Below are 12,326 nucleotides of genomic sequence, written 5' to 3'. Positions count from 1 at the left end.
CGCTGACACGTTGACACTGCCCCAGCCACACAGGCATGCCAAGTACCCACCATGTCTTGTATGGCACACATCACACCCCCACCGTGTCTGTCTGGGGGCCCTAGGACTGTCAGCTTTAGTCAGTCCTGGCATTTTAGCCAACATTAATCTGCCTTTTTTTAATTGTATTTCTTTTTTTTTTACCCAGGGCATACAACTCCCAACATACAAAGAAGTGTTGATTAAAAAAGCCCTGGCAGGCTGAAACTGCCATCAATAAATGGGACACCTGCCATCCATGTGAACCAGATCCTGACTTTACAGTCTGAGGGTGTTTGCATTCAAAGACTTGGCACTTTCACTTTCATCATCCTAGGCATGGATTCAAAATTCCCAGTGTTCAAGCACACCTGTCAACCCGATCACTCTCAAAGAAGAGTTTAGTAAAAATGTTTAATAGGGTGAACCCATTGAAATTAGTAAATAGAGAGTGCCCCCACTGACGTCTATAGAGATATTTTGATTTGTTAGAAGGGTGAATATCAGTGAAGAGGATGACACCTGTCAAATGACTTCGAGTTAACATGTATGTTCAAGTGCCGTTGACTAAAATAGAAGGACTGGGCGAAGGTTTCATGAGTGACTTGGTACCCTCTAGTAGCAACTTAGAGGGCCTTCAAGGACATTTTTCTCGAACCCTTCATAGGCCCTTGCCTATTAAAAACATTCAATTATCCCCACAGGTGTGTCCACCTGAGGGAAAGTAGTGAAAGCACCTGGGAGTGGACTAAGGAAACGACCCAAACATTCAAAGCCTGCTGTTTATACTATGTTGTAATTATGTTTGGTGCCTTACTGAAGGGGCACTAGCAAAACACATTATCAGCATTTGTACACGTGATATTTTTTCCTAAAAATCCAACATTGTTATGTTATGCAAATTTGTAGAGTGCACTATCATCTGGAAGGGTATCCTCCTGCTGAGTAGTTGTGAGTCCAGGTACCCATAGTGCATAGTGGGACTACTCGAAAAGTCAGGTCTTCCGCTTCTTGCGGAAGTCAAGAAGTGAGGAGGAGGCTCATTAGGTAACCATACAACCTCAAAACCTGTCAATGGACTATCAACAGTAGCTCAATAGAAAAAAAACAGCACACTGGCATGAAAAATTAAATATGGTCTAGTTACAGCTTAAGCATTTACACTGTACAGTATCTATGCCTATACAAGCCAGTCACTGTACCAAAACAGTTTACAGACATTTGAAGATCTGCAAATCAGACAGGACTATTGCCCAAATTAATTTTTTTTTTTACATATGACAAGCATTCTTCACATCAGGCAGGATTGACATACCTTGTCAACTTCTCTGTATCTGCATCTTTACATTCGACTACAGAGCCATTTCTGTTCTGTGGACTGCGAAGTGACCAAAAAATCAGTCGTGCTACGTGGAGTTCCAGAAAGCAGCGGAGTTCGTTAGGTTATACCATTCGTGCTGATTTTTTGCGACAGATATTTGTCCCGCGCTAGAAAATCAGCCCGAATGGCACCATGCACACCGCAAGAGGGCGCTGCTTCTTACTGCCACTCGAGTAGATTTTCTACTTGAGCGGCAGCTTCCTAAATGCGAACGGATGATTTCTCAACGCGGGTGGTCATGACCATTCGAGACCGCCTGCACTGAGAAATCTCACTTGGAGGTGGTCTAGCATTAGATTTTCCTGGCTTCCGCTTGCCAACTTAACATTGGCGAGCATGAATGAGGAAAAAACTCCCCTATACGGAGCGGAGTTTTTCGGAACTCTGCGTGCTCCGCTGAGCGCAGAAAACTCAGCAAACTGCATGAACGGAGCAGAGTTCACCGCCCAGGCTTACTGTGGATGAGCCTTCCAATTTCTAAATCAACCAACATCATACCACAAACCTACTTCCAGAATAATTGTAGTAGTCATATACACAGGATTTAATTGGACCCTCATGTAAAAGCTGCAGAATTTAAATGGAAAATAGCTTACTCTGATACTAGCAAAAGTAGACAGTATTATGGCACGATGACCAGAGTGCCTTTTCTTTGCTATGTTGTGACACAGTGACACATCTACAGTAGAGTATCTTGACATAACTACATCACATCTCCTGTATAACCAGACTGCATTCCTTCCAATAGGTGGACGAGCCAAGGAAGACTCGAACATGGCTAAAGGTATTGCTCTCTTGTGGCTGTGGGGCCCAACTGCATGTAGGCCAAAGAAGCTGCCTGCTCTTCATCTCTATCTTCATTATGCAGCTTCGTAAAAAAACAAAAAAAAACAAGAGCTGTGGAAGCACAGTAAGAGCTCGGAAAAAATACAAAATGGGTGTTCATTCGACTCGCACTAGCCTTGCCCGTTTAATTGAATGCAGGACAAGAAAATGAAAATATGTCTTGCTGACGTGTTTTCTGCTTCAGCTCTTAGGGCTAACCCAGACCCATGGCTTGCCGCTCCCTTTTATTTCGATGCCTAGCCCACTTCTATTCCCTCTCTTACTTTGTAGTAGAAAGGCATGCATACAAGGCATAACTGTATCACCTTTAGTATAGCAGAGTACATTGGCATGAGTCAAGGCATGTCCTAATGTCCCTCATGCTGTCATTACCAGAGTATAGAACAGTGACGATTCAATTCCTCTACTATAATACTAGTTTTTACCCCCTCTCCTATATTGGTGCACAGCCCATCCTTACAAAAAACAAGCACTGACGGTGAACGCTGCATGCAAACTGTGCCAGGTCACAGGCCTGAAGCTTAAGGAGGCTGAGTGCTCTGCGAATCTCCTTTTGGGTCAATAGGTGGCAGTGCTGCAGCACACTGGTTAGGAGTGGAAGGAACAGCTGTTAGGTATCCTTTGGCAACCGTGACTGAAAGCAACAAACAACCTTGGCTTGTTTAGACGTCAGTGTATATTACAAGTGTTTGGCTAAGTAGATGTGGGTGCAGTTTGTCTGAGGCCGTAAATCTGACGATGCAAGCTGGGGCAAAAGGAGCTTGCAGCACACCCCAAGGTGTGTTCCCTGAAGTATCATGTTGTGTAGGCCTACTCTGCACAGAGGAAGGACATGGACACCTAGGGCCCTTTTCACAAAGATAAGTTTGCATATGTAGATTTCCTCATGGAAATCTGCACGTATAGCGAGGTGCAGATTTCCTCTGTGGTGGAATTTGCAATTTCTATGTATAGCTCTATACCCAAATATAGTTACGAGATTCAACTCCCTCAAATAAGGGGATGGAGACTCCTATGGCTGACTATTAGTAACTTTCCACCTATTTGTTGAGATATTCATCACTAGGGTGGAGCTCCCAAGTAGTAATAGTAATTTTAAGAACATTAATTTTACATTTACTACATTTATTTTAATTAAAAATATTAAAAGACATGTTATTAACTTATATTCACCTAGGACTACCACAGTATCACTGGACAACACATCTGGACTACAACTTAACATTAATACGTTATACATTCCTTTTTTATTTAAGCTATTTTTTTAATTAAAGTAAACTAAATGTTCATTTTCCCTCCAATATTTCTTACAGCATCATTTGTGTTAAATAGGTTAGGCTTGGATGCAAGCTAATTATTATTTTATTTGTGAATTATATTCTAAATAAATTATCATTAGCAATATACTTTATTAACATTATATTATGCAAATTAATAATTCACATTTGCAAACGCAGGGATGTGGAATTCCTATAGCCCTGACACACAAGACATATTGTTTGGGGTCAAGGGCAACACGTTTTCATGTGTATTTTGTACTTGGCACAAGTAGGCCCAACCCCCCTGCAGCACAAACCCTTCGGCTGCCAGTTTACAGTACCACATTATGGGTCAGGGAAGGGCAATGTCTGAAGTTAAAGTAATATTTGTGTCCATGTGTTAATGCTGTTTAAATTTGTATTCACGGTACATTAATGCTAAGCCTTTATTATTAGGGTGAGCGCTCTAAGTAAATGTTGTAAGCCTAGACTGCACTACTGACAGGTTCCAGTATAAAAATGTGTACATACGTTTTCAAAATTTCGCAATATGCGGCTATGTACAATGCTCCCAGAATGCTCTCTGATTAGATGCAAATATTTGTAGAAGCTTGAAAGCAAGAGTGAGGATTACTTGCTTTCAAGGAAAATGTTCCTAAAAAAGTAGGAAAAAAGACGTTTTGCTAACTACTGTAAACTTTTAGGTACCATTTCTTTGCAGCATCATTTTGCAAAATGTGTTGATGTATGGTAGTATTTCCCAAAAATATTCATAATGGAAAATCAGTGTAACCAGTTTCAATAAGATTATGAGAAACATAAAAATAAACAAGCATTGGCATACCAAGTAGGTCTGAATTTGGTTTTGTCACTGAATGACTTGTTTTGGCATTCATTTTGTAAAACTTTATTCTTGTGGGAGCTGCCGAGCCTGCACCATTTTAACAAACATTGGCAAAAGCACACATTGCAATCGTAGTTCCTGGCACCGAACAAAACTACATTGTGTGCAGATATCCTCTTAGTGAAAATGCAAAATGCGGTCACTCACAGTTTGGCCAGCTAAAGACAGAATTTTAATATACACTAAAGGTGATGTTTAACGTCAGACCCAATTAGGGGACCAATTAATAAAGAAAGTCTTAAAAGTGCACCCATGGTATATGTCCTTGCATTAAGTGCAGCTATGCGGCTTTCGTGAATTCAGAAGAATATACAGAAGTAGGTCAAGAAATAGTACTCCTAGAAAATATTTATGAACTGCATTTTAGCATGAGCAAATATGCATGTGTAGATTTACTCATGCGAAATGCTAGTGTTTGTAAGTTCACTTTCCCTTCAACCACTTTTTTCCCAACCCTGGAAGATGTTTTATGTCTGCCATTGTCGGGGGACATAGGTATATGTTTCAGATTCTGTGAATGCATGCAGGCAGTCAGCACATGGATGAGCAGACACTGTTTTAAATTCAATGCGGGGAAAATGGAAGTGATGCTCTTTGGGGAACAAACTTCGTTCTGGACTCTGTCCTGCTAGCCAGCAGAAATGGGCCCTCTCAATTCTGGTCACTAAGACCTGGAACTTGGGAATTTTGTTTGATAAATTAAGTTACTCCAATCATGTCTGCACCCTGTCCTCCTCTACCTTTTTCACCTTGAAAATGCTAAAAAAAGATTCTTCTATTTATTCCAGTCCATCTTCAGAAAACTATCATAGCATTTCTGATAGTGACCAAATTAGACTATTGCAAAGGCTTACTACTCACCGCATAGCAATATATTCCTAACAGATTGCAAATACTGCAAAATACTGCGGCAAGACTTCTTCTAAAAATCCCAAAACATCACTTAGTAGCCACTGCCATCAAGCATCTTCACTGGCTCCCTATCGGACAGCGCATCACGTTCAAGGTACTTTGATTTGCCTACAACGCACTCCATGGCTCAGGCCCCGACTTTTTTTAACAAAGCTTTAATTGGTATGCTCCAAGGCGAGCTCTACGATTCACTACAGCCAAATACATTGTTTTTCCCAATATCTAATGCTTCACCTGTGGGGGCAGGAGTTTCTTTTTGGGAACAACAGCAACCTGGAATACCTTATCACTCCATATTAAGAGCACACCCAATCTTATTACCTTCAGGAAGCTGACAATACAATGCAATGCGATGGCTGGGAAAATGGCGCATACTACCAAATGTTTGTGAACAAAGTATTGCAATTCAAATTTAGGCCAATGTCCAAGAGTTATCTGGAGCTCCAGAGGAAAAAAAGCCATCCATTCTCCCTCAATTGGAAAGGTTTCGGAATTTACAGTACTGTTCTCCAGGCACACAGAAATAAGTTGAGATCGTGGTTTCAAAAGTCCTTTTTTTAATTCCATAATTTGTAATACGAGCCCCTTGCCAACACGTGTTTTGTGTCAAGCTGTTGTTGTCACAGCAGACTTCTTCGGGGCAAATTTTGGTCCATTAGAATAAGTCCTGTCAACGGTTGTCACATCAGACTCAAGCTGACTTATCGCTGTTCGTAAGGCTGGTAAAGAAGTGATAGTAGTAATTTGTTGGAAGGTGTTTGTTCCTCTACTGGTAACAGGTCTGCAGCGTGTAACGGTGATGAGTGTATACACGGGTCCATACACTCATCGGCATTACACCCGGTGGACCCGTTACCAGAAGGGTAATACACACCTTCCGACTAAATACTACTATCACTTCTTTACCAGCGTTACGAACAGCAAAAAGTCAGCTTGAGTCTGATGTGACAACCGTTGACAGGACTTACCAAAACGAAACAATATAGTTTATCCTAATAGACCGAAATTAGCCCTGAAGAAGTCTACTGTGACAGCAACAGCTTGAGACGAAACACATGTTGGCAAGGGGCTCATATTACAAATTAAAGAATAAAAATAGGACTTATGAAACCATGATCTCAATTTATGTCTGTGTGCCAAGAGAACAGTACTGTACCTTAGGAAGCTCTTAAAAACCAGGCTTTCAGTACATGCTAGGTTTGCTGTCCCTCTTGCACGTCTCTTCTCCAGTATCAAAGCCAGCACCAAGACACCGTGGCGTAATCAAGCGCTTCATAAATATATTACCATAACATAAAATGTAAATACATTAATTTAAATAAAAGGTTAAAATCAAATGTTATTTAATTTAAATTATTGTATACGTTTTCCTATGTGCTAGTGGTATTTCCTGCCTCCAGTGAACCCTATTGTAGTGTGTTGTGGAACCAGTTGTAGGCCATGTGAGGTGTTTGGATTACTTGAGGGCTGACTTAGAGTACATTTGAGCCAGTTTTGCCAGAAATTGTACTGTCGTTGATTTAAATGTATATTTTGTGAAGTGCAATTGTTTTACTCTTGTGGTGGTGTTTACTGTGAATTAGCATGTCCATGCCAACCACCCCCTGCAATTTACCCTAACCCCAACCATTTAAGAGTAATTATTCCCTAATTTCCAGCCATCCCCCTTGCTCATCCCACATGTACTTCTAAAAACTGCACATATTTGCAGAGATTACAGTACAGAAAAATAGGAGAGACAGAGGGAGTGTTGCCAAAGAGAGGTTTGTAAATTGTTGTTTTTGAGGGGGGATTAGTCCTTCTTCACATAATAGAAAATTGTTTATGTGAATTTATAAGTAACTGGAGCGAGAGTAAAGGCGCTCAACTGCCTTACATTAACATGGCCACTTGACCTTGTGTTGAAACAATGAGGATGGAAGTAGCGAAGATGAGTAACAGCACTTCAGGAACGGGTCAAATGTAATAGCATGTTCTCAAGGACATTATATAACTCCCAAAAACAAATTTGATGGCAAATAGTGAAATGGTCTAAACAGGACAATAAGATACCACTATCAGTCTATTATGGTCACTAAGTCAATCAGTAGAACAGTGGTGGTCACTGGATGGATGATGCCAATTGTAAAAATATGTCACTCAAGTTCATGGTTTAACCTTTAAGCGGTTCAGGATATGAACACTGATTGTGGACATCTCCTGGATCTTAAAAACTTTAGATGAGAGGAGGACAATGCCAACAGACTATGAGGAAAGTCCATCTTGCTGATGCATGTGAGAGTTTGTGGTCCATGTCCACTTATACAGAACATCACTAGAGAAGGAACAATGCTACTGAAGACAGGATTCAAGGGACCTGGAAACGTATTGAGTTTCCGGAGTGTTACTCAAGGTCACCTCACATTCTGATATCATTCAGTGGCGCAGCATAGAATTCATCTCTCTTGTGTGGAAAGGTACCACTTTTGTAGCACCAAATTGTCTGTTGGTTGCATTAGGGCTGTGTGTGGGTTGCTTCTGGACTGCTGCCATATAGCCAGGTTAGGTGGATTATGGTTAAGGCATGCTGTAGGTTGCATTGTGATACCAGCTGGATGACCATTTTGAACAATGATGGTCTGCCTGTTCCTTTGGAGTGTCCAAAATGATTCTGGAATGTAGAATTGTGGTATGGCTGGCCCACATAACTCCATTCAGGTTGTGAGTCACTCTGCACATGGTAGAAATGAAGCCCTTCTGAGTGAAACTTACCCGATTGTTATTTGCTCAGTCTCCCCTACACAACATGGATATTTGGTAGCATTGCTAGTTGGATTTAAGACAACAGTTCTTCGTGAGAAACCAGGCTGAGAAGGTGGAGCTTGGAAGCTGGAGGTGAGCTGCAACAATTTTAACTTTTTTACTGGTTGTAACTCTTCCGCAGCATTGTTTCTTTTGTTGGTGGCCAGCCTGTTGTGCATAAGTGAATGCACTCACTGCCAAAAGTATATCTTGTTTACAAAAGTGAGATCCTGAGTGCGAGCAAAGCCAGATTACAGGTCCTGTCAGAGTTCTTTTTTTCTGAGTGATATATGTAGGACATTTGTGTTCATCGGTAAGCCGAGTCCTCTTGTGCAAGAGCAGTCTTCATGTTCATTAGCATGGAGTGGTAGGTCACACTCTATTGTGTCCTAAGTGCTAATGCAGGGTAAATTATTCATGAACATGCCAATGGGTCTCTGTGCAATATGTTTTGAGGGGGATGAAGGGCATGCTGAGAGCATGTGCCTACTCTCCTCACATCTTCTGGGATGCCAAGTTGTCCATTGAAGATTTTTGCCTCCATTGATCCTCACTAGGCATAGGCATAACATTCTGCCCCGCTCACAGAGTTTGCGGAATTCGGCAACTCCGCATTCACAGAGAACAAGGAATTATTGATAACTACATTTTTGTGGTGCCGCAGGTGGGCATGAGCAACCACAACTGCAACCTGTAGTGCGCCAGGTGGCCCCTTTCCAGAGTGGTTGAGAAATGGGGCGGGGCCTCCAATGGCGTCTGAGCAATCCGGTGGTGGGGAACTTACTTGTGGGAACAATAGAGGTTCTTGGTCCCCAATGACCCTCAGCAGCCAAGGGGTCTTTATTCCCCAACCAGTAGTGCGCCAGGAGGCCCCTTTGCAGAGTGGTTGATAAAGGGGGGGACCTCCGCTGACATCTCATCAGGTCCGCTGTAGGAGATCTACTTTTCGCAACAATAGGTGCTCTTGCCCCCAACGACCCTCAACAGCCATGGGGACTTCATCCTCAACCAGTAGTGCACCAGGAGGCCCATTTGCAGAGTGGGTGAGAAAGTGGGCGGGCCACCGATGACATCTCAGCAGTCCTGCTGTGGGGGACTTACTTGTGGCAATAATGGGTGTTATTGGCCCTCAACGACCCTCAGCAGTCAAGGGGACTTCATCCCCAACCAGTAGTGTGCCAGAAGGCCCCTTTGTTGAGTGGTTGAGAAAGGGGGAGGGGTCCTTCGACAACATCTCAGCAATCCGGCTGTGGGGGAATTACTTGTGGCAAGAATAGGGGTTAATCGCCCCCAACGACCCTCAGCAGCCAAGGGGACTTCGTCCCCAAACCAGTAGTGCTATTGGAGACCCCTTTGCAGAGTGGTCGAGAAAGGAGGTTGGGCCTATGAAGACATCTCAGCAGTTCCGCTGTGGGGGGCTTACTTGTGGTAACAATAGGGGTTCTTGGCCCCAACGACCCTCGGAAGACAAGGGGACTTAATCCCTCAACCAGTAGTGTGCTAGAAGGCCCCTTTGCAGAGTGGTTGAGAAAGGTGGCGGGCCTCCGACGACATCTCAGAAATCCATCTGGGGGGACTTCCTTGTGGTAACAACAGGGGTTCTTGGCCCCCATTTAACCCTCAGCAGCCAATGGGACTTCATTTCCCAACCAGTATTGCGCCAGGAGGCCCCTTGGCCAAATGGTTAAGAAAGGGGGCGGGCCTCCAACTACATCTCAGCAGTCCCACTGTGGGGGACTTAGTTGTCGCAACAATAGGTGTTCTTGGCCCCCAACGACCCTCAGCAGCCAAGGGAATTCATCCCCAACCAGTAGTGCACCAGGAGTTCCCCTTTTCAGAGTGGTTGAGAAAGGTGGAGGGACCTCGGACGACATCTCAGAAGTTTTGTTGTAGGGGTACTTACGTTTGGCAACAATAGGGGTTCTTGGGCCCAACCACCCTCAGCAGCCAAGGGTACTTCATTAGGGGTGGCAGAGCAATACTCTGCCTGCTCACGGAGCTCGGCGGAATTTGGAAGTTTTTCGGCAACTCAGCGGAATTTCAGGGTAAACCTCAGCGAGCTCCACCCAGGCCAAGAAATAACATCCCCTTCGCAGGTCCAACATGGAAGTTTCTTTTCTATGGCTAGTGAAAGCTTTTGAGACACTTGAGCTGGACAAGGATGCAGTAGGGTTCATTGAGCCACTAGAGATCAGTTCCCTGGGAATACTTCTGCTCATCCCACCTCAAATGGTCTGAGAGGGGTCAGCTCAGATCCTGAGAATTACACAGATTAGAGACAGCATTAAGTGGTCAGGTTGCCTGGGCACCAAATAGGAATAGCAACTATGTGGTCTGGATCAGGTTTCTGCCCGATGCCTTTATCCAAGGTGATTAACCATGTTGTGAAACCCACACGAGATCTTTGTGTTCTGCAGGGCTGCTTAACTCATTTATAAATGAGACTACAAAGAGAAATAGATACAGGTAGTGTGGTCTGGCTCAGATGTTTTCTGAAGGAAATGACTAGGAAAAATCCACATGCAACGGAGACTTTCACAGTGATTATAACAAACCACCACTGGGATGAAAGCCCATCTCTAGAGTAGCTCGTTCACCCTACCAGACTTGGAGACCATTTGTGGACAATAGGACTGGATCTGTGAGCACCTACATGGTTTCTCTCCATCACTAATAAAAGGTGATGAAATGGGTTGTCAGGAGCCTGAACCTATGCACATTGGGAAGATAAGTCAGCTATTTGCTGATTCCAGTGAGCCATGCGTATACCCTGGACATTCGCATGGGTCTACCCAAAGTACCATGCCAATTGCTGAAACCTCTCCCATGTCAGAGGACTGTCCCAGAGAAACCATCCTCTTTGACATGGCCAAAGCACTACTTTTTCATTTTTGTTTAAGCATGTATTTCTTCCGTTCTCGCCCGCACCATCCGTGTTGCCCACCCTCATGTTGCTTTCACCCCTGTAAAACAACATTTTGAAAAACGCTTGGCCCATTTTTTTCTTTTTAGTTACAGATCCAAACTTGATCAGTAGCTAAAAAAATAAATAAAAAAACAGCAACGTCAATGGGTATTTTTTATCTGTGCTGCACAGCATCAAATATGCTGTGCAACTTAACTAACAACCATTGGCAAAGCCAATAGGTGTCAAAGGTGAGACCTATCGGCTTTGCCAACGCTTGTTCTATATGAAGCAGAGTATTTGGGTCTTTAAACGACCACTCACATCAGGGCATCAGGTCACTCCCTAATCATCTTCTCAGGAAGCTTGGTAAGCTAAGATTACTTTCCTTCTATTTTTTTCCTCTCCAGCTTCTATATAACTGCACCGTACAATCTCAGCTCGTTATTCGGCATTTGTGATTTTTGTACAGGATTGTGATGCACTCTAAAAATAGCATTTGACTAATACATACACGTACAAATACCGCAGAACAGTAGTGGTAAGGAAGCCTGTGCTGCAAGACACAGATGAATGACAGCGCCGTTATCTCTACCCACCATGTACCCCAGGGCCTAGGCAAACGAAGAGCCTTCCCTACAACAGCTTCTTCTTACCGTTTTTTTGGGTCTTCCTCTGGGTTTTCTTCCGACAGAGACTCCAGATTTCTAGAAAAAGGAAGCAAAATCATTAGGGCATTAGAAAACGGACTTAAAAAAATTAGACAACATATTTTCCCTCAATTTCCCTTATCCCTTCCATGATATGTCACAGGGCTCTGAGCAGATGATGCACCATTCTAGCGAACAAACCTCACCACTGTGCCCTTAACCCATATTTGTAAAATACTATGTGGCATTTAAAAGGTCACAAATGTTGTGACAGAAAACCCTCTCCTTAAGGTTATATGGGCTTCTCAGACACACACGCATGCAGACACACCTGGGCGTACACACACCTTACACTCTTTTGCACAGTTCACTCTCAGTCTGGGGCTCGCCGTCCATCCTTAAGTGTACAGTTATCTCACTGACTGTAGGGTGCCTTAGCTGTCCACCCACATAAAAGGCTGTCTCTCACCCTGGCACTCCAGCTAGCCTCTCTAACACACAGACACGTAATTCTAGAAACCTCCATTTGGCCTCTCGTGTGACCAGGAAACAGTCTCACCCTTAGCTGTGTTCTTACATACATAGCTGTCTCAAACCTCTGAAGCCCCCATTTGTCCTCCGAACACACAGATTTCTCTTACTACAGAACGTCTATCATATGCACACAACC

The 12,326-nt window shown here is 43.4% G+C and overlaps 1 protein-coding gene across 1 annotated transcript in view; it reads right to left on the bottom strand.

Annotated features, from left to right (window-relative positions):
- Positions 1-12,326, bottom strand: part of HMGA1 (high mobility group AT-hook 1) — a 106,293-nt gene that overhangs the window by 58,753 nt on the left and 35,214 nt on the right. The window contains exon 4 of the mRNA XM_078644252.1: positions 11,663-11,713. Coding sequence (XP_078500378.1) covers positions 11,663-11,713 — 51 coding nt within the window. The remainder of the gene's footprint in view (positions 1-11,662; positions 11,714-12,326) is intronic.

Source organism: Lissotriton helveticus, chromosome 5_1 (genome assembly GCF_964261635.1).
Source record: "Lissotriton helveticus chromosome 5_1, aLisHel1.1, whole genome shotgun sequence".
Lineage (NCBI taxonomy): Eukaryota > Metazoa > Chordata > Amphibia > Caudata > Salamandridae > Lissotriton > Lissotriton helveticus.
This window is presented reverse-complemented; position numbering and strand designations above follow the sequence as displayed.